At 39.4% G+C, this 26,604-nt stretch overlaps 1 protein-coding gene and 1 non-coding gene across 2 annotated transcripts; one reads left to right on the top strand and one right to left on the bottom strand.

Annotated features, from left to right (window-relative positions):
- Positions 1 to 23,847: 23,847 nt before the first annotated feature.
- Positions 23,848 to 23,954, bottom strand: LOC145019138 (small nucleolar RNA R71). Its single transcript, XR_013667456.1, has one exon. It is a non-coding gene; the product is annotated as a small nucleolar RNA R71 (small nucleolar RNA).
- An 877-nt stretch (positions 23,955 to 24,831) lies between these two features.
- On the top strand, positions 24,832 to 25,602 carry LOC145016428 (uncharacterized). Its single transcript, XM_078974747.1, has one exon. It carries the CDS (start codon positions 24,832 to 24,834, stop codon positions 25,600 to 25,602), a length of 771 nt encoding a protein of 256 aa, XP_078830873.1.
- Positions 25,603 to 26,604: the final 1,002 nt, after the last annotated feature.

The raw sequence follows: 26,604 nt of genomic DNA on the forward strand, positions 1-26,604 counted from the left end.
ATCATAAAGATGGCACCTTATCAAGCTTTGTACGGACAAAAGTGTCGTACGCCATCTTGTTCGCTTGAGGCTGGGGAAAAGTGGTTTATGGGACCCGAGATGGTCCATCAAACCGCTGAAAAGCTGAAAATAATCACGGAAAGAATGTTAGTCGCTTAGAATTGTCAAAAGAGTTATGCTGACAAAAAGCGAAGACCGATGACTTTTGAAGTTGGAGATTCGGTTTTACTTAAAGTCTCATCATGAAAGGGACTTATAAGATTTGGTAAAAGGGGAAAGTTGAGTCTAAAGTTTATTGGAACGTTTAAAGTTCTTCAAAGGATTGGAAACCAAGCTTACAAGCTAGAACTACCAGAAGAACTGAATTGTATTCATAACACTTTTCATGTGTGTTATTTGAGGAAGTTCACGGGATAATTTCCTGACATAATTCCAATTTCCGAGTTAAGAATTGATGAAAACAAGAGGTTGATTGAAGAACCCGAGGCAATCGTTAACCGAAAAACTAAGAAATTACGATGCAAGATGGTCGAATTGGTGCTTGTCCGTTGGAAACATACCAATGGGCCAAATGTCACCTAGGAGACGGAGAGTGACATGATGGGCCGCTATCCGCATTTGTTTGTTGGTGTGCAATTCCATGGACGGATTCATCCTAAGGTGAACAGAATTATAACGTCTGTGTTTCTGGGCTCGTCATTAATGTTGATGTAATAGTCTAGGTTAACCTTTGTAATCCGTTTTGAAATAATAGAAGTGTATTATTTGACTATTTTGTGTTTTGTGCTTAATTGTGTAACTTAATTGAATTAAGGATGAAAATAAGCGTCAAAATGAAATATTCTATAAAGTCGATATCTAAGGATAATGTTGTAGTGGTTGAAACAAGGGTTCCGGATATATATATATATATATATATATATATATATATATATATATATATATATATATATATATATATATATATATAGAATGCTGAAATCCGAGTTGTAACGAAGAAGTTATGACCTGTCGAAGTTTCGCGACATAACCGGTACGACGCTGAATGGTGTAAAATGTGAATTTACGATAGAGCGATATTTAGCCTTAGTGATCTAAACGAAAGTCGTAGAGTTCATTAAATCGATAGTGTGCATAAAAAGAACGTCCAAATCTGACTTCGTATGAGAAGTTATGATGTTTCTAAGTTTCAACTTAGCAGTATGCAGCCCGAAGTTCGATTTTGAGATCGAGTGAGTTCTAGCCGAAACAATCTAAACCAGAATCAAAGATCTCATCGATAGTAGTTCAAGGGTAAAAAGACAGACGAAAACGGACGTCGGATGAAGAAGTTATGAATTTCTAACGAATTTTTCCTGTCCCGGCCTACTAAAATAATTTAATAAAAGTTAAAGTCAAAATTAGCCGACGGAGTCTAAATGAGAGTTGTAGAGCATAATCTCACCTAAGCGTGGATATAAATAACGTCAAAAATGGAGCTCGTATGCGAGAGATATGAATTTACGAAGTTCGGGGCACGAAACCCCACCATGTGTCAGGGTTCACAATGTGAACCTTATGTTCACGACGTGAACTTTTTGATTCGACCTTTCCGAGCCCGGCAGACCCAAGTTGTGATGACACACTGGATGATGATCGAGCTCACGACCTGAACACTTCTGGTTCATGACGTATATGTTAAAATCTTGCCCTATAAATAGAAATCAAAGGACAACCGGATTAGGTTGCTCCACTCTTACTCTCTCACTCTCGATACTCTCTTTAAGCCCTATTTTATACCCCTGAAGCCCGGGTATAATCCTAAGACCCGAAGCAAGTCCTGAAGCTCCGAAGATCCCGAGAAGAAAAGAGTTTCCGAGCCGAAGCTCTGCCCGCAAGAAGCCCAGTGTGTGAAGATATCCCGGATTCACCGAAGGATTACTACTTGAAGAGCCGTAGTGCTGTCCGATAATTGTCTTATCAAGTGAGTGTATAGTCCCTTTCATAAACACAATTTTTATACTGGTATTGTTTGAATGTATTAAATGTGTGTTTGAAGTGAGTGCATAATCATTTTCTTCTATTATATAGATACGAAGTATTCTCTAGAAAATATGTGTTATGTGTTTATACATTATTTGTTTACTCGAAATACATGTTGAATAAGTGTTTTATACAAGTTTTAAACTATGTGTGTGTGTGTGTGTGTCTATATATATATATATATATATATATATATATATATATATATATATATATATATATTATCTACAAATATGTTAGGTAGAACATGGGTAGATAGTTGATGTGTGATAAAATGATCAGAGGCCTCGATGTTGTTGTTGTTGATCTAGTCATCTAGCGGAGTATGGATGACGACCACATACTCTTTATAGACAGTCAAGTGGAACGCTAGCAGGCTCATAACCTATAGGTGTTTGTGAACGATGTGTTCACCCGTGTACTCTATCCCCCTCATGGTTTCCTTTAGGACATTTATTGCTAAGGAAACCCCTTGCAGTAATGTCCATCCCGATGAAAATCCTAGATTAGGTCCTTGGTAATAGATGTTGTTTTAGGGACGTAAAGTGAGGATAACAGGAATGGGTAATCAGGTTGTTGTTGGTTGATGAATTAAATATATTTATTTATTGTGGGTTGAAAACCCTATATGCTCACCAGGCTCCCAAGCCTGACCCAATCAGTTTTATTTGTATTACAGGTAGTGGCGCGAGAGCATAAGTTGGATGAATTATCAAGATATTTTGATATTAGACCAATAGTTATATGTAAATGTTGTAAGGTCTATTTTGTAATGTTTATGCTTTAGTCTGTTATCGGAACATGACATCTCGAATTTTGTTATATAATGAAAATACATTTCTTGATGAAATGCTTTGATAAATTTTATTTTATCATATTTTGTTTTGAGAACAAATTACACAACTGTTTTAATCAAAGGATTACTCTAAATATATTTTAAAAGCATAAATAAAATCGGTCTTTTCTAGCCGTGATTTTGGGGATGTCACAGGATGCCTGAGTATTTCGTTGTTTTTCTCCCACAACATGGCAAATGGGAGGTCACGATGTGGTGACCTGATGAAATGGACTTTGACTGCTGACCGTTGACTTTTGACTAGTTTGATTTTTTGTGAAATTTGGTGAGGTGTTGAGCTATAGTTTGAGATTTAGCTTGTGATTGGTTAAGGAGGTTCTTGTAGCTGATTCTGTGGGACTATGAGTAGGGGATTTCAATTCTTCATTCAGGTGAGTCTTCTCACTATACTATAGTTTACTAGGTTTCGTTTTGTGCATGTTGTCTTCATGAATCTTAATGATATGCTTGTATGTTATGTGCATGTGGGTTAATACAGACTCAATTGTAACATCCCGAAATTCAAGACCAAAAATTTTGTTTTTAAATAAGTTATTATAAAACCATAAGTATAAAAATATCCATAATAACATCTCATGTCAAAACCCAAGTGTCACTAGTCAAACATGTTATTAGAAAATAATATCAGAGTGTCAATAGTCAAACATGTTATCTAAAGATCTAATTACATTTTACAAAGCTTTAATCCCAAAATAAACACACACACACACACACACACACACAACCACCTTGTGGTAGCGGGCGGTGGCACATGGTGGCAGCCACCACCTCACGGTGGTGGTGGTGGCCTCTTCTTGGTAAACACACCCAAAACACATTAGAAACAAAATCACACACCCACACAAACTCATAGCCACCTCCCACGGTGGCTGGTGGTGTCAAGATACGACAACGACGACAGAAACTAGAAGAAATGGCGGCATGCGGCGGTTGACGGCGGATTGCCGTGTTTAGCAGCAGCTCAAGTGGAACAACAACAACACACACACGAACACAAATAGAACCTCCAAGTAAGCTATCCACAGGAAGTCGGCGACCATATTGTCTTCAACAGCACCGGGCAGCGACGGCACATCAGCACAACAACGGCGCTTACAGTGGCAGTTATGGCGTTTGGCAGCAGGCGAAAGCTAACGAAAAGAAGAGAAGAATAAAAAATGGTGATAGCAAATGCAACAGTGGCACTCATAGCCTACCCATCCACATCGGTCTTGAGCCATCCTGACAGCGGCAGCAACCTGTCGTTCACAGCCCACGTATCGGCACTCCTCGCTCCGCCTTCGATCACTAGTGGGTCTCCTGGTCACACGCTACGTTCCCAATCATCAGGATAAGCACGGTGGTTGACTTCAGTGGCTTGCAAACTCAACAACGGTGGTAATCCTCTGGTCGCTGGCGGCCTTTTCGCTGATCGGAAAATGCGGTGGTGGTGGCGTCGGTGAGGGAGGCATAAGGGTGGAGAGGTGGCGGCTGGTGATATCCTCTAGAGTTAGGGTTACTGGAATGCTTTAATCCCTGCTTCCATAAATCTTTTCATATTAGGTACAAATGATACCAAACACCCCCTGTCTTCTAAAATCTTTACAATGTAAGTCTCTAATTTACACATTAACCCACAAATAATCCAAATAATAACATTTGACTCCCACTTAGTTACCTCACACGACTTCCGAATGAAATACTTCTTTGTAATTAGTTGTCACTAGTTATCATGCCACTGAGGCTCTAATAACCTTATGATCTAACTGATTGGTTCCGTACGTCGAGTCTTGATGTCACCAAAATCCAAGACTAAAAGTGATTGCTACCTGACCATTGGTAGCCTTATATCACAAGCAATCTTATACAGTCCATTGATTCCATGATCCCATAACTGTAGTGGCACTCCTACAGTCTTATTACTAGCTCAACCAAATCTAATCCATCTAGGTAATTTCGAAATCCAATTCGTGGATTTCCATATCCTCACTTGTAACGCCCCGTTTATTTAAATTAATTAGTAAATATAAGTCCCAGATTAATTTGTGAAGAATTTTTAAAACTCAAGGGTTAAAAGTGTACATTCGGGACTTGAATTGAAAAGAAGTGAAGGCTTAAGGGTTTATTGGTAATTTAGGGATCTATTATGAAAGATTTTATGGAGTCAGGGGCTAAAAGTGTAAGTGTTGGATTCAAATTGAGAATAAATTGTGGAGGAGGGGCTTTTAGTAACTTTTGGGATTATTTTGAAAAGAATTTAGGAGTTGGGGTCTAAAGTGTAAATAAAGGAGCAAAATTGAAAGGAATAAGGGAAGGGAGGGCTGGAAGTGTATTTTATGGAAAGTTGAAAGAAACCAGGGTATATATACCTTGTATCCCCTCCGTCGATCACCACCTTTCTCCTCTGGACTCCCGTTGCCGCACCATCATCATCATGGAGGTCAGAAGCCACCAACGGCCACCATCTGCCAGCGAGAGTGTGACCGCCATTGTTCCATCGCCTCTCCGTGTTTCCTTCTTCTTCCACTTTCTTCTACCGCCACATGTTGTGTCGTTAGAGCACCGACAACCGTTGTACTGCCATGGAGGGTCACCTTTGCAACGTTGCTACTGGAGAATCACCGATACTGAGAAAGCTAATGGTGTTCGTCATCGTGCAAGTCATGAACAGAAAGGAGCTCTCGGTTTGGACCATCGCCTCCCACCTACGTCTTTTTCTTCACTCTTTCTGTGGCCAACATCGTGTACGACGGTGGGAATCGATGCTGGGAGTTGGTCATCGTCCGCCACCCGTGATGGTTGAGTCGGGAAGTTTCAGCCTCTAGATTGTGATTACGTGTGAGTTGTTGTGTGTGCATCTTCGGCTAGGAAGCAAGAGAACCACCGCCACCACCTTGCGGTGGTGGCTGTCACCGCAAAAAGTCGCCATTAGCTGCTGCCACTGCTCTCTCCCGTCGCCACCAGGAGGGCGGCTAGATCCGGTTGCAAGATTATAGCTTGGGTGTGTGTATTCTTTTTCCATTGAGTTTTAATGGTGTGTTTTATTTGGCCGGAAAAGTCACCGCCGCCACGAGCCACCACCAGCCACCACTAGGGTGGCTGTGTGTGTGTATATCTAGCATTATAGTGTGTGTTTATTTTGGAGATTTACATTGTAATTGTGAAAATTAATTAATTAAAGGAAAGAAATGGAAAACCACCACCTTAGGATGGTGGCCGCCGCCGTGATCTGCCATTGACCACCACTACCCGAGGTGGTAGTGGATGGTGCCCCACTAGCAAACCCTAATTGCCCTAGCAAACCCTAATTGCCCTAGCAAAACCCTAATGGGCTTAAAGATTTATTTTGGGCCTGTTGGGCCATGTTTGGGTGAAAACTCTAATTAGGGTTTAGAAAACCCTAATCTTGAGTAATTAGGCCTTGGACTTATTTGGGCCATTGGAAATGGAATTATGTATGAAGCCCAAATCACTCAATATCACTTATCTAGTAGAGTAAAGGATTTAATGGATTAAGTCCTTAATGGGTTAAGTAAAAAACACTTAACCCTAATTATCATTTTATGTGAAACCCTAATTTCACTTGGGCTTTGTGTTAGGTCATCCAAGAACAAGCAAATAGACTAGAATAATTTAATGGGCTTTAGGGTAAGGCCCAAAGGAGGGTTTGGGCCCAATTTAGAAAATTAGGCCATAGTTTGGGCCTAGATGGTTGTATGATATTGGGCCCTTAGAATAACACATGATTGGACTGGACTGAACAATTGGGCCTTAATGGAAGTCCATGTAGAGATTTGGGCCCAATTTGGAAAGTTGGGCCATATGTTAGGCTTTGATCCCTAGTTCACTGTGGCCTGTGGGTGTAACGACCCAAATTTCAAGTCCAAAAATTTCATTTTTAATTAATCGACTAGTAAAATTATTTATAAGAAAACACCATCTAAACATAACTTTTCATAAAAACCAAAACTATAAACTGTAAGCACGAAGCTTAGTGAGTTCCCCTATCGTACCACATACCAGACAGTCACATAGCATATATACTGCCGGGAAATTCTAGGGTGCACGACCTACCCGGTACGCCCATTTTGGGGTGCCGACCTACCCGTACGGCCATTTTGGGTGCCGAGCTACCCATGCGGCAATTTTGGGTTGCCGTCCTACCCGTGTCAAGCCATTATGGGGTGCTGACCTACCCGTCGTTCCTAACAACCGACCCTCGGAGACTATTCCACCCCTCTACTGCTACTATAACATATATCATAACATAACATACTATCAGACATATCTGGGGTGTCCAAACTACCCTTCGGTCCTAACAATCGAACTTGGGGACTATTCCCCCTACTACCACTGTCACATATAACATATCATGCCAGCATATAAACATATCATCACATACTGTCAGACATATCTGGGGTGCCTGACCTACCCTTCGGTCCTAACAACCGAACTCTACTACTATCGCATATAACATATCATGCAAGCATATAACATATCAGGTAGTAGCAAACCTAGATGATATGACAAAGACAATCGTATAACATACAACTTCTACTGGTGGGCCGACATTGTGGTCGTAGACCCACCGCTACTGGAAGGTAACTCACCTCGAACAAGTAGTTGCTGATAATCCGTGTAGGAAGTCTCTGCTTGCTACTGCTCTGGAAATCCTCCAGCTACAATCCCACAAAACACTTAGTTAGAAACTGACATCTACTCTTAGGGTAAAATGACTATTTTACCCCCAATCAAGTCCAAGTCAAACTCAACTTCAAGTTGACCCGACTCGCCAAGTTGGTCCATCAACTCGTCGAGTCCCTATCCCTTTACACGGTTTCATCCATGACTCGACTTGTCGAGTTTGGCGATGACTCGATGAGTTCCTCTTCTATAAGAACATCAAATGAACCTTCATCCAACTCGCCGAGTTGTATGAATAACTCGTCGAGTTCACCTTCATCTGATGAACAAGTCCTGACCTCGACTCGCCGAGTTGTATGAACAACTCGTCGAGTTCATCTTCGATCTTAAGGAGATTTTCTTGGACTCGTCGAGTCTGTTCTAACACTCATCAAATCCCATGAATTTCGGGTCTAAGGCTAAGTCCAAAGCGTTGGGTCGCTCCTTCTGACCTTCTACAGTCCTTCTAACACCCAGCTGAGTTCTTTAGACCCTCAACAGATATAGGACTTTATGCCTTGGACTCGCCGAGTCCCAAGAACGGACTCGCCGAGTCGGTAACGTCCACACCTTAAATCCTTGATTTCTGATGTACAACCTTTGACCAAAAGATAGATCCAAGCCCCTAGGCTCGATCTAGCACGTAAAGTGTAACGCCTGTGTTTCCGGTCTTGCCATTTTTAGCAATGTAATGGTCTAGGTTAACCTTTGTAACCCGTTTTGAAATAATATGATTGTATTATTTGAGTATTATGTGTTTTGTGCTTAATTGCTTAATTATGTGGTTTGATTAATTAAGAATAAAAATAAGCGTCAAAATTTAAGTGTAAAGTAAACTTGATATCTTTGAATAATGTTGTAGTAGTTGAAACGAGGTTTCCGAATATATATAGAACGCCCAAATCTGACTTCATATGAGGAAGTTATGATTTATCGAAGTTTCGGCTTAGCGGTATGCAGCCTGAAATACTCGATTTGAGATCGAGGGGTTTTTAGCTGAAGCAATCTAAATGAGGATCGAAGGTCTCATTGTTGGTATCGAAGCGATGAAAAGTTAGGCGAGAACGGACGTCAAACGAAGAAGTTATGAATTTATAACGAAGTTTTTCTGTCCCAACCTACTAAAAATAAATAATAAAAATAAAGTTAAAATTAGCCAATGAAGTCTAAACTAAAGTTGTAGAGCGTAGTCTCACCTTCGCGTGGATATAAAGAACGTCGAAAACGGAGTTCGTATGAAGAAGATATGAATTTCCGAAGTTTATTAAATAATTAATAATTAAATTTAATCTTTAATTCCGGTATTATCCGAGGACGAGTCATCGGACTCATCCGAAGTACGCCCCGCGTACACCGAGGAATGTCGACACTCGCACTCGAGGACTTCGGATGACGAACGCCATGACGGTTTCGGAACAGTACGCCCCGCCTACTCCGAGGCTCTAGCTTCCTATAAATAGGATGCGAGGGTTCAGGGCTTATTTGCTCATTTCCCCTCGTTTTTGTGCCGAAGCTCTGTGCGTAAACCCCCGAAGCCATCCCGAAGCCCCGTTATTATTCTCAAGCCCCGAAGCAAGTCCCGAGATCCCGAATATCCCGAGAAGTGCGGTTCCCAAGCCGAAGCTCTGCCCGCGAGAAGTTCGATTTTTGTGAAGATCTTCCAGATCTGCTGAGGATTACTACTTCTGCAAGTCGTAGTGCTGTCTGATCATCTTCTGATCAAGTGAGAGTATACTACCTTTCATAAACACGATAATAATACAAGTATGGTTTGAGTGTATTAAGTATATTGTTGTTTATAGGTGTGAGTGTGCGGTTACTTTCTTCTAACGCATAATTATGAAGTATTTTATACGAAATACGTGTTATGTGTATATTTTGTATTATATGTGTGGATGTATATTCACTCTCTCCTATCTCATGGATCTGATTTGTTTTCTATGAAATACGTGTTATGTGTGTGTGCCTCATCTATTATGTGGAATATGTATTGATCAAAGCATGCTATACAGGTTTTTATCTATGTATAAAAATGTATATTTTTATCTACTAATATATTGGGTAGAACATGGGTAGATAGTTGGTGTGTAATAAACAGATGAGAGGCCTCGTTGTTGTTTTGATTCAGTCATCTAGCGGAGTTTAGATAACGACCACGGACTTTTCTAGACAGTCTTGTGGAACATTAGCAGGTTCGCCACCTGTAGGTGTTAATGAACTTGGGTGTTCATTCACTGTACTCCATCCCCCTCATGGTTGCCTTATTTGACTTATATTGCTGAGGTACCCCCGAAGTATGTGTTGTCGCCCCGATGAAATATTCTTAGACTAGGTCCCTTATGTTAGTTGTCTTAGGGACATAAAGTGATAATAACGGGAATGGGTAATTGGGTTATTGTTGGTTGGTGAAAATTAAATATGATTATTTATTGTGGGTTGAAAACCCTATATGCTCACTAGGCTCCCAAGCCTGACCCACTCAGTTTTATTTGTATTACAGGAAGTGGCGCAAGGGCATAAGATGGATGAACCATCAAGTTGTTTTGTTTACAAGTCTGTATATGTATATATTTGTTGAATGACTTGTAATGTTATCGTTTATGCTTATTGATCTGTATCGGAACATGACACCCCGAGTTTTGATTATATAATGAAAATACATTTCTTTTATGAAATGCTTTGGTAAACATTGTTTTATCATGTTTTGTTTTTGGGAACAAATTCCGCAACTCTTTCAAATCAAAAGGATTTACTCTGAAATTATTTTAAAAGCATAAATGAAAATCGGTCTTTTCTGGCCGAGATTTTGGGGATGTCACATAAAGTTACAAACTTTACTTGCATGAATGGAAGAATGAGCCCAAATGGATCAAAAAGGAACTCCCAACATGCATGAGGCTTTCCACGGGTTCTAAAACAGTTGCTTTCTGCCTTAGGGTCCCTCAAGAACCCTGGATCTGAAACCCTAGCCCTCAACCATGCTTGCATTCATGGTTGGTAGCCAAAATGGCTCTTAGAAGCCCTAACTTCTTTCAAGAATAGATCTATAATAATAATGAGCAAGGTATAATCTTTATACCTCAAATGCACTGTGGAAGATGCTCAAACTCAGATCCCTCTAGCCTCTTCTTGTTTCTTCAAGCCTTTCCTTCCTTTCTTATATCAAAAAAGCACCAAAATCACTCAAAAATCCTTAGACCTTCACTTACACGATTGGGGTTCGCTATGGGGGTCTTCTTGGAGCAAATGGGACGATGGGTGGCTGAATGAGATGTTTAAATAGGGTGCAAACCCTCAGATTAGGGTTTTAGTCCAGCCAAGGCCTACTCGTCAAATCCGGGACTCAACTCGCCGAGTCCATCACTTAAATCCTGCGTCCCATCCCGCTTCTACTCAGCGAGTTGGTCCTTCAACTCGCCGAGTCCAAGGCCAAAATTGCAAAACACTTAGATAAAAATAAAAAGAATTAAGTACCAAGAACCAGGTGCTACAGTGGGTCTAGGGATTAGGCCTTGGGCTTGGGTAAGCCAAGTTAGGGGTAATGTGGTAATTATCCAAAGTATGTATTTACAGTTATGTAGTGGAACCCAATTATTAATTGGGTGTTATTTTGATATTGACAGATCGGGAATCTGTCATCTAGCAGCCATGGTTTGTCAACAGGACTTCAGCAGTGTGAGGTGAGTTTCCTTCCAATAGGAATGGGTCTACAGCCACAATGCCGACCCATTTAGATTATAGTAGTTCAGTATGCTTGATGTCTTTGTGATTCAGGCATATCTATGTGTTATGAGTTCCGGACTGCGGTCCGATGCAGTATGCAGTATAGGTGTTTATGTTATATGTTATGATTATGTTATGCTATGTTCAGTCAGTTTCGGACTTCGGTTCGATGCAGTAGGCGAGGCCCTAGTCAGTTCCGGACTTTGGTCTGATGCAGTGGGTGAGGCCCTAGTCGGTTCCGGACTTCGGACTGATGCAGTGGGCGGGGTCCTAGTCAGTTCCGGACTTTGGTCTAATGCAGTGGGCAAGGCCCAAGTCAGTTCCAGACTTCCGTCTGATGCAGTGGGCAAGGCCCTAGTCAGTTCCGGACTTCGGTTCGATGCAGTGGGCAAGGCCCAATATGTGTTGTATATGTTATTGTATGGTATGTGGTAGTTTGGGGGAGCTCACTAAGCTTTGTGCTTACAGTTTTAGTTTTGGTTTAAGGTACTCAGTTTTCAAAAGAGGAGCTCAGGAAGATTGCAGTGCACACACCATTTGTTTAGCTTGGGATGATTATACTCTAATATATTTTGACATGAGATTTGATACATGACTTATGATTTTATGTGAAGAAGTTATTTATGGTTTTTATTATTAAATTAAAACAAAATTTTTAGACTGTATTTTTGGGATGTTACAAGTTGGTATCAGAGCCTTGGTTTGAGGGATTCAAGCACGCTTTTGGGTATGTCTGAACTCAAACTAAGGATTGGTATAGAAGTTTTCAAAAAGAAAACCAATTTTTGTAAGAATGAGTTTGATAAAGAAAGGAGTTTTAGAAAAATTATAAGTTTATTTTTGGAAAACAGAGAAAAGGGTGTGGTGCATGCAATCAGTCGAGCTCAAGTAAGTACTCCCAAATTACCCATACAAGTTTATGATATATTATGATTATCATATTTATTAGAACAGCATGCTAGATTAGGACTAAGGATCTAGGAAGGATGCCTTATGTGCCTGTTTTATGTGTATCAGCTTTATGAATTGCATGCTAGTACAAATCAGACAGTGTGATAGCCAGAGTAGTATGTGCTTGATTATGTGTACTCAATGCCCGAATGCTGCTTGCTTTGTGCTTTTAGGGGTTCTAGCTGTCTTTCTCTAACTAGTAAACGAATATGTTATGTTACATATTTCAAGCACTAAATAATTTCAGAAGGTTAGGTCTAGCTCTATTTTGCAGCTCTTGTTTGAGTCCAACCGTTGTAGGGTAGGATCTCTCATTCGAAGAATTATCTAGTCTGATTAATATGTAATAGTATTCGCGAACTAGTAAATGGGAAGAAAGCAGGGACTTCTTATGCAGTTGATGGCGGAGAGTGGGATAGTGATTACCCTAGGGAAAGCCTAGGATGAGAGTAGCAGAGAGTAGTAGCAGTAAAAGGGACTTGGTGGAGTCAAGGCAATTCTTGAGGAAAGTACGGATAGATGTGGAAGGTAGTATGGGCCCGTACTACTGAAAGCAGAGGATCTGTACTCGAATCAAGGAAGGTTGAGATAAGACTAGGGAGCTTGTAGTATGTGAAGATCCCTCGATTTTTGATAAGTATTGTGATGTTAGTGATGGTATATTGTTGAGTATAGTGATGCTACGTGGTAGACCAGATGGTAGTTCTGGTGTCGACGAGGGATCAGGCTCGAACTTTGTAGTCGGACAGCTCGATGATCAGATGAGGGAGTTCATTCCATCTGAGATTATACGCAGTAACATCGACCAGACTCCTGTGATCCTCAGTATGATCAAGGAGGGAATTATAGAGATTTGTGATGAGAGGCTGAGTGCTTTCTGCACTGAGGTTGCAGTCATGATAGGGACCCGTACATTGATGTTTCGAGAATTCATAGTTTATGAAGCTTCAGATTGTCATGGGGTTTAGGGACCCCATTGTTAGCAGCAGATGGTTGGCAGATGTCGCCAACACTTTTCGTACCAGGCGTCTCGAAAGGAGACAAGATCCGACTTACTTCTTGTCTCCTGAGGGACAGAGCACGAGATTGATAGGAAGAGTTTGGTAGAAGGTTGATTCATGATGCGGTTGATGCTATGTCATGGGATGACTTTTAGACCAGATTCTAGGCAGAGTGTGCCCAGGCGATTGAGGCGCAACAATTGGCGCAAGAGTTGTTAAATCTCCATCAGACTACTGAGACTGGGGCAGAGCTCACTGCCAAGTCTCGGGAAAGAGCTTATATGGTACCACAGTATGCAGCAGATGAGAAAATGAAGAAGGTAAGTTATCAAAACATATTGTAGAGTGATAGCAGGGAGATCTTGAGTATCTCGGGGTGCAAGACCCTGAATGATATGGCTTCTAGAGCTTGAGAACGAGAAATAGATTTGGAGCACATTCGTAAGAGGCAATCAAATTAGTTGTTTATATTGAGGGGTCTTAGGAGGAGACCCTAGATTTTGGATCTACTTTTGAGAGACTAGCAGGGTTAGATTCAGTACAACACATGCGGGAAACTGCACGATAGAGTCTTTCATTCCAGGGGTTGAGTAAGTGTGAATCTGGGTTATCCTCCATTTTTGTTTGAATTATACTTCCAAGAAATGGCATATGCCAATTGCATACTGAGGGTTATTAGCGGACTGCGAAAGATCATATCCCAAATCTTGGGATTGGGATAGTACATCGTCATTTTGGTTTATTCCAAGACTGAGGAACAGCACGAGAAGCACTTGAGGGATGTGCTAGAGACTTTGAGGAGGGAGAGACTTTTTCAAGGTATTAATTGGGTGTTATTTTGATATTGACAAATCGGGAATGTGTCATCCAGCAGCTATCGTTTGTCAACAAGACTTCAACAATGTGAGGTGAGTTTCCTTCCAGCCCTAGTCAGTTCTAGAATTCGGTCCGATGCAGTGGGCGACGCCCTAGTCAGTTCCGGACTTCGGTCTGATGCAGTGGGCGAGGCCCTAGTCAGTTCCGGACTTCGGTCCGACGCAGTGGGCGAGGCCCTAGTCAGTTTCGGACTTCGATCTGATGCAGTGGGCAAGGCCCAATATGTGCTTTATATGTTATTGTATGGTATGTGGTAGTGTGGGGGAGCTCACTAAGCTTCATGCTTACAATTTCAGTTTTGGTTTCAGGTACTCAGTTTTCAAAAGAGGAGCTCGAGAAGATTGCAGTGCACACACCATTTGTTTAGCCTGGGATGATTATACTGTGATATATTTTGACATGAGATTTGATACATGACTTATGATTTTATGTGAAAATGTTATTTATGGTTTTTATTATTAAATTAAAACGAAAATTTTAAATTGTATTCTTGGGATGTTACATCACTACTGCACCCGAATTGGCCATCCAAGTTCCAAAGGTCACTCAGTCATGTCATGCAACTCCTTTATCGGCATTTCAAGGTTCTTCATATCAAAATTAGAATGAAATGATTATATGTACATGTCATCTAGTTGACCATAATCAACTTCTCACTGATATGTGCATATTTAGTCATATTTTGTGTTAAATCTTAATATTTTTTGTCCATTTTATTGCAAATTATGAACAAAGGATACTTAAATATGTTTAAAATGTATTTGCAGCCTAAAAGATGAGCTTGAAAGCAAAAGGAAGCGGAAAACACGTTTGGAAGCTCGAGAATTAAAGAAATAAGAAAGAAAGATAAAAATCATGAAGAACTCGGCGAGTTGGGTGCCTACTCGCCGAGTCCCTTGGAAGGTTCGCGAATATGCAAGACTCCTTACCGTACACGGGTTTTAAGTTGGGAACTCGCCGTCGCTTTGTGGACTCGACGAGTAGCCCCTGTTTTTAGAAACTATATAAAGGGGTCTAATTGACGGATTGGGGACTTTTCTCTGGAACCTTTGGGAGGATAATTGTGAATTAAGCGGCGATTGAAGCTATGGAATTCAAAGATCAAGGTTAAGCGTCCAATTTTGGGAAGATCAAAGGCAATTCAAGTGTATTCTTACTTAATATTTTGTTTAAACTATGTGTTCATCAATTGATTTCGGTTTTGACTTGTTTTCTGCTTTAATCATGAGCTATAAACTCATAACTTCTGTTTAGGATAGATGATTTTATGAATATGGTTTGATTTTATGATTGGATATTTAATTTGGTGATTTTGTTTTGTTAAGCTTATTAAAGAACCTTATGTGTATTCCTATGGTTGATTTTATAACTATTTTCTGTTAATTATCTAGTAATTAAGTTGAATGAACATCTCTTTGTTGCTAATCTCGTATGATTCATGTGAAAACATTGTTATATGCCTAGGAATAGCGAACGTGAAACTAGGGTTAACTAGAAAATAAGTACGTTAATGTGTGAGCTTTTGTGACGAACCATCAACAAGGAGTTAATTGAATTAGCATATTTGATTAGCTCATTACAAGTTTTACTTAACCCGATTCATTAAACTAGGAAATTTATTATTTTAATCAACTGGCCATTGCTTGAATTGATATGTTTTCTAAGGATTAGTAATAGCGAACGTGAACCTAATAACACTGATCGGTAGCCAAATACCAATCAATCCATTGCACTTATCATAAAATCAACCATAGGAATAAATGATTCAAAACCTAAACATAAGTCATCTCCATAATTGAATTTAGTCAATTTTCGTTTACTTAGTTGTTAGTTTCTTAGTTTGAGTATTAGTTAATTGTTTAAGTTTCTAGTCTTGCAAAACTAGAGAAAACCCTCTTTATTTTTTACTTGTTGTATTTAGATAATATTAGTAATAATCTTAATTGTTTACCATTCCCTGTGTTCGATACCCTACTTACCTGAACTAAACTGCTAATCAATAGGTACACTGCCTTTCGTGTGTTTGTCTTTGTGTTTAAGTTAGTAGGATTAAAACTAGTGCATTCAACACGCATCACTCACTAAACGAAATTCCATTTTACTTCAAAAATATGTTTGATAACTATTCATATAGCTTGGGAATGTTGTGGAAGGAGCTGACTGGAAAGAGATATATCGAAGGCATAATCTTTCTATTCGTAAATGAGAACCTTTCTCAAACTATGAATTTGGACTAGATTGATCATCCTATATGATAATCCTTTGAGAGGTTTTTATACTTTTATAGCAATAGATTCAGTTGGATAATTATGTAGACATCCTTCAATGTTGATTCAATTCTTGTTTGTTTTATTACTCCCTAGAATAATTACTAACACTAAGTGGATTATTAACAAGGCTAGGATATGTATTTGGTATTTGGATTTCGTAATTGTTGGTTTAGGTGTCTAAGCCCATAACTATAATTGGTATGTACTTGATTTGATAGTAGCATGGTCCTTTTGGGTTGCTTTCACCATAACAACTTGACAGGATGACTTTTGGAGATAGAGGTTAATTAATGATTTATTAATGTATTATGAGAATAATATATTAATTAGAAATTATGTTATTTAATTAGTATTTAATCATAAATTAATTTGGAATTAATTTTGGGATTAAAGGAACCGATTAAAAGAACAGGGTTTGTTTTGCAAATCATTGATAGTTGTGAAACAGGGCTGATGGACTCTTTAATTAGGAGTGGCCGAAAATCTATAGGTAGGCCCTATATTTTTCATCCAAGGCTTCCTAATGGGAGGTCCATGGGTTGCTTAAGCCTTAAGAAGGAAATTAGGGTTTCCTCCAGAAAACCCTAGCAGCCCTCAGCTATATAAGGACCCCATGGCTTATGAATTTTGTCCCCTATGCTTCTCAAGAGAACCCTAGCCGAAATTTAAGAGCCTTCCCTCCTCTCTCCTCTCATCATTTTCTAGTGGTGTTTATGAACCATTAGAGGTGCAACAATCGGGGCACTCTGCTTTCAAGATCAAGGATCTACAAGGTAAACATCAAAACACTTTTGTTTTATGTTTTTCGAAATTGTATGCTAGTTCTAGGGTTTATTACTTTGGTATTCAATTTCATGTTCAACAAGTGAAAAAAAGAAAGTAAAAGTGCAAGCTGATTGAGTGCAAGATTACTTTGAGTTTAAATCTAAGAAAAAGTAAATAAGTTAGAGTTTAAGTGAACATGTTTAAAATATGATCAACTTTTCTTTATATACGTATAGATAGCCTAACAGACTATGCTAAAAATCCAGGATCTTCTTCTATTCTTACTTGAACAAGTTTTTGGAAAGACTCAACGTTTGTTCTCATTGACCTCATGTTTGATTGACTTGGTCCATGCTTTGTAAGATAAGTTTATAGTCATGCATATAATAATACAAAAGAGATGATGGCTATCCCAAGATGTTGACTTGTTTAAGATCTTGGGGCATTCAAGATGTTAGTATAAGTTAAGGATGTAATACATAAAAAAGTAAAGGTTAAACTATTATCCATAAAAAATTCCCCTAGAACTTTGCACTCGAAGATCTTTGAAGTTAGATATTTCTAGAATTAAATTCATGTCGTTCATGTGGTGAAGAAGCGGGGCGTCTATTCACTTTCCTAAAAAATTTGAAATTTCACTAGACTATTGGCTAAGTATTGCATTTCCTATAAATTTTCTCTTTGATTGTTACTTGCTTACCATCAATAATTCGACCATTCCATAGGTAACTTCCTTGTACATCTTCTTTGTTGTTTTCTTTTGTTTGCAACATGGGTAAAACTCTTATTTTGGTTATATAGTCACGTATTATAAACTATTTTATATACCCCATGGGTGTAATAAAAATAGTTACCAATAGAATAAGAGTAAATTACTGAAATCTCCCTTGTGGTTTGGTCAAAATTGCACGGTTGGTCCCTAACTTTTTTTTGCACTCGGATCGTCCCTGTGGTTTGATTTTGTTGCATTTTTCTTTTAAGTTATATTATAACTTACATTTATTCTATGAGTAAATTACTAAAATTGTCCCTGTGGTTTGGTCAAAATTGCACGTTTGGTCCCTAACTTTTTTTTTGCACTCGGATCGTCCCTATGGTTTGATTTTGTTGCGTTTTTCTTCCATGTGGTTTGATTTGGTTGCATTTTTCGTCCCTATGGTTTGGTAAAAGTTGCATGTTTGGTCCCTAACTTTATGTATGTAAGGGAAAAAAAATGCAACAAAAGCAAATCACAGGGACGAAAAACGCAACAAAATCAAACCACAGGGACGATCCGAGTGCAAAAAAAAGTTAGGGACCAAACGTGCAATTTTGACCAAACCACAGGGACGATTTCAGTAATTTACTCATAGAATAAATATAAGTTATAATATAACTTAAAAATATTTTAGTTATATACTTACATATTCCAAAATAAGTTTAAATGGAACAACAAAACGATGTGATTAATAGATAACAATAACTTGATTATAAAGATAGTATTACACCTTAAATTATAATTCTAAAAACTAAACAAAACAATTTTTTTGAACAACAACAAAGTTTAATACTGTAATATCCCGAGGTTCAAGCATATCTCCCTAAGGCTTCTTCTTTTCAAAGTTGTCAAATTTAACCCCCAAAAAGAAAAGTGTAGCAAGTAAGTACATTGGGCGTACTGAAGAGTACGTTGCGCATACTCATGAGCGTGCATTGGACGCGGACTCTATACGGTATGCTGGGCGTACCTTAGTCTACGTCGGGCGTAGTGGGTCCAGACTCAAAACCCTAAATGAAGCTTGTGCACTATAAAAGGAATGCTATGGCCTCCATCCCAACCACCATTTCCAATGAGTGAAACCCTAAAGGAGCTTAACCTTCTTTCAGATCTTGTGTGTGTGTTTTGAGCTTGAAAGTGTCTTTGTGTGATTGTGAAGAAGAAGAGAGGGCTTTGAAGAGGAAGGATTAAAGTCCGAGTTTTTAGATCTGAGCTTAACTGAGTGGGGAGTTTCTCACAAAGGTAAAAGGCTTTGAATTTTACAACTCTTTTGTTATGAGCACCATATAGAAGCATTTTTGGGGTTTAAGTCCCAAAGTTGGAGACTTTTTGAGCAAAGGAACTACATGGACCTGGATCTACCCCATTTCAGTTCATTTTGTGTTGTAGATCCATAAAAATCCAATCTTAGATGTTAAGACTAAGTCATGCATGAGATTAGGGCTTATTGGAGAAAGGGGATATGTGTTTGAAGTGATTGGTGACCTTTACATCCATGCAAATGCTTAAAGGTTTCGACTTTATGGTTTAAGAGACACTAGAGTGCCTGGATCTGAGATATGAGCTTATGTCTTAATCTATTTAGACGAAAAATCATGAAAGTATGGAACTGGGCATTACGTTGGGCGTAATCCCAGTACACGCCGCGTCGGGGGTCGAGTACCCCAATTCTGGATGACCGCGGAGTACACCCCACGTACAGAGTTGGTACACGCAACATACCTCCTTACAGTTGACTTTCGTTAACTTTTAGGGTTTGGTCAACATATGGACTTTTAGACCATTAGAAGGGTAAAATGGTCCTTTAACCTTCTGAGAGAGAGCATGGGAAGGGATTAGCCTAGCCTTAAGAGTCGTTATTGATTTGTGATAATTACTTTATATGATTAGGCGGGGGCTAGGTCATTGGTTTCGAGTTCGGGATATCGAGCATGTGAGTTACTAGACATCATACGAGGTGAGTCTTCTCAATATACCTTACCTAGAGTGGTAACTATGTGTGACTGGAAGGTCTTATGTGCTATGACGAGTATGTGATATATGTTTCTATGTGATATGTATATGTTGTGTATGTTATGAGTAGCATGGTATAGACCGGAAGGTCAACAGGGTATGGACCGGAAGGTCAGCAGTGTATGGACCAGAAGATCAGTATGGTATGGACCGGAAGGTCGATAGAGTAGGATCGGAAGATCTACTCAGAATGTGGGACCGGAAGGCCCCTTAGACACATTGACCGGAAGGTCTCATAGACTTATAGCCTCGAGTGGCGTATATGCAATATGTGGTATTTTGGGGAACTCACTAAACATTTATGCTTACCGTGTTATGTGATATGTGTTTCAGGTACTAGCGAAGCTCGCGGGAAGGCGTTGGCATGATTGTACATACACACTATGTTTGGGAAGAGCTGCTATGGATCCTGGATTTGATATGATGTTTTGGAAACTTTGTTAATTGAATAATTGGTGTTGAACAATATGAAATGTTTATATGGAATTTAAAAATGAAAATTTGGTTTGAAATTTCACATCGTTACAAGTTGGTATCAAAGCCTTGGTTTGAGGGATTCGGATGGACCTTCGGGCGTATCTGAACTCAAACTGAGGATGTGATAAAGTTTTTCATAAAAAGGAACAATTTTTCTAAAAGAGTAAAAGATTTTAAGAAAAGCAGAAATGAGCAGTGTGTATGATCGGTCAGCGCCCGAATAGTTATTTCCCAAAATACCCTTACATTATGTGTTATGAGATATTATGTGATGTGTTATGCATGCTAGAGTAGGCTAGGTATTCATATAAGGACTAGAGTGGCCTGATTTGTGATGCCTTAGCCTAGGATTACTGCTGCTATGAGATACTTTGAGCGTGAGTAGGTAGCAGTGAGGAGCATACGAGGGGTCTACTGCATGGTAGCCTGTGTTTTGTGAGATATAAAGTACTTGTGATCTGGGATCCTAGGAGGAGGACTTGGGGTGAATACTGATGTGGTGCGGAAGGTAGTATAGGGCCCGTACTACTGGAAACACCGGTCGATGAGCAGTCCGAGTAAGAATCCTTAGGATACTAAGGAACAAGTAGGGGTGAGTTATCGAGTGAGAGTATACTCGAGCGAGTCTCTTATTTATTTTGTGGTGTATTTCAGAGACATCATGGTTGGTACACGCCACACACCAGAGAGCAGCAGCGTTAGTGACGATGAGATTCGTCGGATGATACACGACGAGGTGGCAGCGGCGATCCGGGAGGCCATCCCAGAGATGTTTGGGTCTATCAAGACCACGCTGATTGAGACGTTTGATGAGACATACGCTGTAGTTACTGAGGCAGAGGCTGCTACAGCCACTGCAGCTGTCGCTACCGCGAGGCCACAGGGGGGTGACTCGTTACTGTACCGAGAGTTCAGCAACACGGAGCCACCAAAGTTTGATGGGACTCAGGATCCGATAGCCGCAATGAGGTGGATCTCTGCGTTGAGGGATGCTTCTAAACCTGTTCTTGTTCGGAGTATTTGAGGGTACGGTTCGCGTTGAACCAACTTCACTTGGGAGCGAAGGATTGGTGGAAGTTTGTAAGGGCAGATTTTACTCCTGCTGATATTTGCATACTTAACTATATTTTTAGTATAGATTTATATCATTTGTTAGCTAATTATTTACATATTATGGACAAAAGGTACTTAATAATGTTCAAATTGTATTTTCAGTCTAGAAGGGAAGCTCAAAAGCAAAAGGAAGCCGGAGTTATGATCAAAAGCTCGGGAATGGAAGAAAGAAGAAAGATGCCAAATTATGAAGCTACTCGGGGAGTAGGGACGACTATTCAACGAGTACATACGAAGAATCGTGAAGAGATACGTGAACTCCTTGCCGCATACGGATTCAACAAAGGGACGCGACGAGTCGGTAGGCTACTCAACGAGTAGCCCTTGTTATGAGATATTTATAAATAGAGGCCACAAATCCGAATAAGGTCTCTTTTTGGCTTTTGGAGAACTTACTTGGTGTCTAAGAAACTTGCTGGAGATCAGAAGAACGTGTGAAGAACCCTAATCCTTTAATCTCGAAAGGAATAAGGCAATTTAATTAGTTTTTCTACCTTACTTTTGCATAGAATGATGTTAGGGTTACTTAGTTTCGTTTTTAGGCTGTTACATACTGAAATCATGGACTAAAGTAGTTAGTTTCTATTTAGGGAAAACGAATTTGCTCCTATGGTTTGATACACTCTTTTGATGAATTGTTAATTGGTGATTTTGTTAAATTAAGCTTGTTAAAGACCCTTATGCATTAACCATAACTATTTTCTATTAATTGCTAAGTAATTAAGTTGCATGAACGTCTCTTGATTGCTTATCTCATATAATTCTATGTGAACACATTGCTATATGCCTAGGAATAATGAATATGAAACTAGGATTAACTAGAGAATGGGTAAATTAATGTGTGAGCTTGATTGATACACCATCAACAAGAGGTTAATTGAATCACCAATTCGATTAGCTAATTAAAAGTCTTATTTAATCCGAATAATTGAACTAGGAGGTTTATTATTTTAATCACTTGATCACTGCTTAAATTAATCTATTTTCTAAGGATTGGTAATAACGAATGTGAACCTAATCACTATAATCGGTAACCAATAACAATTAATCTATTACATTAACATAAAAATGAACCATAGGAGTAAATGAGTTGAACCTAAACAGAAACCCTTTTGATCATTGAATTTAGTTGTTTTTACGTGTTTTTAGCTATTAGTTGATTAGTTAAGTTTTAGTTAAAGTTTCTAGTCTCGTAAAACTAGAGAAAACCCTATTTTCATTACTTGTCTTTTAGATAATATTAGTTATTAGTTTTAATTTTGCGTTCCCTGAGTTTGATACCCTACTTATTTAGCCATACCACATTTGATAGGTCCACTGCTTTCGTGTGTTAATTTTATAATTAAAAGTAGGTTTAAAACTAGTTGAGTTTACACACATCAAGTTTTTGGCGTCGTTACCGGGGAACGGTTCAAAAATTAATTCTAATCTCTAGTTTTATCAATCCTTTGTGTAAGATTTATCTTGCACAAAGTTAGTTCGTAGGTAATTTAGTAATTAGGATAAGCTTAATTAATTTTCTATTCTTAGAAGTTAGTAAATAATTTTTCTATTTCTGCTTTGAACTCGCCGAGTGCAATCGAAGCGACTTGGCGAGTCCATCGCTGTTACACGGTCCCGTATTTTATTTTAATTTCGTTCTTTTTACGCGTTTTTCTTGTTTCGATTTTAGGTTTACATGACCCAAGGATCCAACACACCTTTGGTCCCTCCATTTGAAGACCCGGAATCCGAACTTAGAAGAAATAAAGATAAAGTAATTGAAGACAATCACCGCCGAAGAAATCACCATTCAAGTACCTCAAATCAGTTTTTAGGAAGAAAAAGGACAAGAAAGCAGGTGAGGCCAGCAGTCAACAAGGCGAAGGAAGTAAATTAGAAAGTTTTGAAGATAATACAAAAGAAACTGAGATTGAGTACGATTACAACTCCAAATCCGAAAAAGAGAGTGAATTTGAAGACGAACCAGTTAACCCCATGGCTAACATTGATGAAGTTCCCATGGGAGAATGGAAGAAGAGGATACGTGACGATACCTGTCCGGGACTTGTATAACCTATCATTCCTGCTACTGCTACTTTCGAACTAAAGGGCCACATACTTGCTCAACTGAAGGAAATCCCTTTCTACAGGAAAGATCACGAAGACGCTTACAAGCATTTTGATGAGGTCAACGATGTAGCTGATTATTTTAATGTTCCAAATGTACCTCGCGAAACCGTGCTGCTTTGTATGCTTCCAGTCACATTCAAGGATGCTGCAAAGGATTGGCTAAAATCACTACCACCAAGATCCATTACTACATGGGCTAAAATGAAGGAAGAATTCATTGATCAGTTTTGTCCTCCCTCAAAGATAGCCAAACTGAAGAAAGTAATTGCTAACATTGAGCAACAAGCTAGAGTGTCCTTATACGAGGCGTGGGAGAGATACAAATGTCTACTAAGAAATTGCCAACATCATGATCTTAATAGTCGACAAGAACTCTCCATTTTCTATGATGGAGTGAATGTGACCACAAGTCAACTCCTTGATTTACAAGGACCCTTCACAAAGAAGCCACCCCGGTGATCAAATAACTAATTGAAGAATTCTCTAAGCACTCTAGAGAATACCATAACCCAAGGAATAACTTGACTAGAGGGGCGGTAAATTCCATTACCGATGACATGGCAGAAATGATGGCAAAGTTGGAAAGTACGAACCGAAGAATGACTAAGATGGACCGATCCATCCATGCTATAAGAGTAGGATATGAAAACTATAGAGGACCTCACCTTACAAAAGATTGTGATCTTGATGAGAATGGGAACAGGAAGGTACAAGTGTGCTATTCAAGTGGTGATAGATTTGATGATAATTAGCAAAAACCAAGGAAAGAATGGCTACCATATAATGAGTACAAAAAGACAAGGGAAGAAAAGTATAAGCAAAAAGATTGAGGTTTTTACCAAAAGGAGGAACCGGTACATGAAAAGAAATTAGATTTAGAAGACATACTTACAAGATTCGTAGCCGCATCCGAGAAAAAGACACAATGATACCGATGCTACACTTAAAGATCAACAAAATATGTTGAGAGAACACCAACTTATGATGAAAGATCAACAAGCTTTGCTTAGGAATCAGCAAGCATCTATTCTCAACATAGAGAAGCAGTCGGGTCAACTTGCACAACAAGTGAATGAGAGAAGACCGGGTGGACTTCCAAGTAATACCAAAAGTAACCCAAAAGGTGCACATATAAATATCGTCACAACCAGGAGTGGGAAGATTATAACCCCTCTGACTCGACGAGTGAATGCAGAAACATAAAATCCCGACTCGACTCGCCGAGTCGACAATATGGACTCGACGAGTCCCCCAACTAAACAGAAAAACCAGCCTCTGGTTAAGCCATATCAGCCTCCACTTCCCTTTCCAGCTCCAGCTAGACAAGAAAAAAATGAAGTAGACTACCAGAAGTTTCGAGAACACATAAAAGTTCTTCAGATCAATATGCCATTCATAGAAGCGGTTGCACAAATGCCAAAATATGCAAAATTCCTCAAAGAGCTGCTAACCAATAGGAAAAAGATGGAAGAAGTAAAGAAGGTGGTCCTAAACGAGAACTGTTCAGCTGTTATGTTGAACAAACTTCCTAAGAAGAAAGGTGATCCGGGAAGCTTAACACTGCCCTGCCAATTTGGAAACTTAGCTACCATTTATGCATTGGCTGATTTAGGGGCAAGTGTAAACCTCATGCCTTACTCGTTTTTCAAAAAGTTAGATCTTCCAGAGCCAAGGCCCATTCATATGGCAATTCACCTAGTAAACAAGACAATTACATTCCTTAGGGGAATATGTGAAGATCTCTTGGTGAAAGTGGATAAGTTCGTGTTCCCCGCCGACCTTATAGTTTTAGACATGGAAGCGGATCCCCAAGTCCCAATCGTACTCGGAAGACCTTTTCTTAATACAGCAAGTGCTATCGTCGACATGCGAGCTTCTAAACTTACCCTTTGGGCAGGAGACGAATCAGTCACTTTTGGAGTTGATCAAGCCATGAAGTATGCAAGGAGTAGTGATGACACAACATTTTCGATTGACATGTTGGAAGAATTATTGGAAGATTGAAATGAAGATGAGCCGAACAAGTCCACCGTCACTTTTGAAGAAGAATTTGATGCTGAAAGGGACCTGCTGGAAATAGAGAGACTGCTCGAGGAAGCCGATTATAATGATCTAATCAAAAATGCAAAAGACTCGACTCGCTATGTAGCCTCGCCCGACTTGGCTAGTCCATTCAAAGAACCCCGAATATTCACAAATATTACCACGGACTCGACAAGTCCCCTGGCTGGACTTGACGTCTTCAGCATTCAGAACACAAAACTGAGCTTAAAACACTACCAAATCACTTGGAGTACACATTTCTTGAAGATGGCCAGCAAAAACCTTTAATTATAGGTGCTGATTTGGCCAAACATGAGAAAGAAAGCCTTGTGGGTGTACTAAAGAAGAGGCAAAGTGCTATAGCATGAAAGATAACTGACATCAAGCGTATTAGTTTGGCCTATTGTTTCCAAAAAATCAACTTAGTAGATGGATCAAAAGCTGTAGTACAACGACAAAGAAGACTCAACCCGAACATGCAAGAAGTTGTGAAAAAGGAGGTGGTGAAACTACTAGACGTCGGAATCATTTATTCGATCTCTGATAGCCCATGGGTGAGTCCTGTCCAAGTGGTTCCAAAGAAAGGAGGTATGACGGTAATGGCTAATGAAAATAACGAATTAATTCCAACGAGGATGGTAACCTGGTGGCGAGTTTGCATCGACTATAGGAAACTAAATGAGGCCACATGCAAGGATCACTTTCCATTGCCATTTATTGACCAAATGCTCGAGAGGCTTTCCGGTCATCTATATTATTGCTTTCTCGATGGTTTTTCGGGGTACTTTCAAATTCCAATTGACCCACAAGACCAGCAGAAGACCACTTTTACATGCCTGGGCGGAACATTTGCATATAGACACATGCCTTTTGGGTTATGCAATGCACCAGCTACTTTCCAAAGGTGCATGATGGCTATCTTTCATGATATGATTGAGAAGTTTATGGAGGTTTTTATGGATG

Source organism: Lactuca saligna, chromosome 9, assembly GCF_052625555.1.
Source record: "Lactuca saligna cultivar CGN05327 chromosome 9, ASM5262555v1, whole genome shotgun sequence".
NCBI lineage: Eukaryota > Viridiplantae > Streptophyta > Magnoliopsida > Asterales > Asteraceae > Lactuca > Lactuca saligna.

What these genes read in the sequence shown, in the direction of transcription:
- LOC145016428 (XM_078974747.1), top strand. Translation starts at nt 24,832, where the DNA reads ATGGACTCGACGAGTCCCCCAACTAAACAGAAAAACCAGCCTCTGGTT.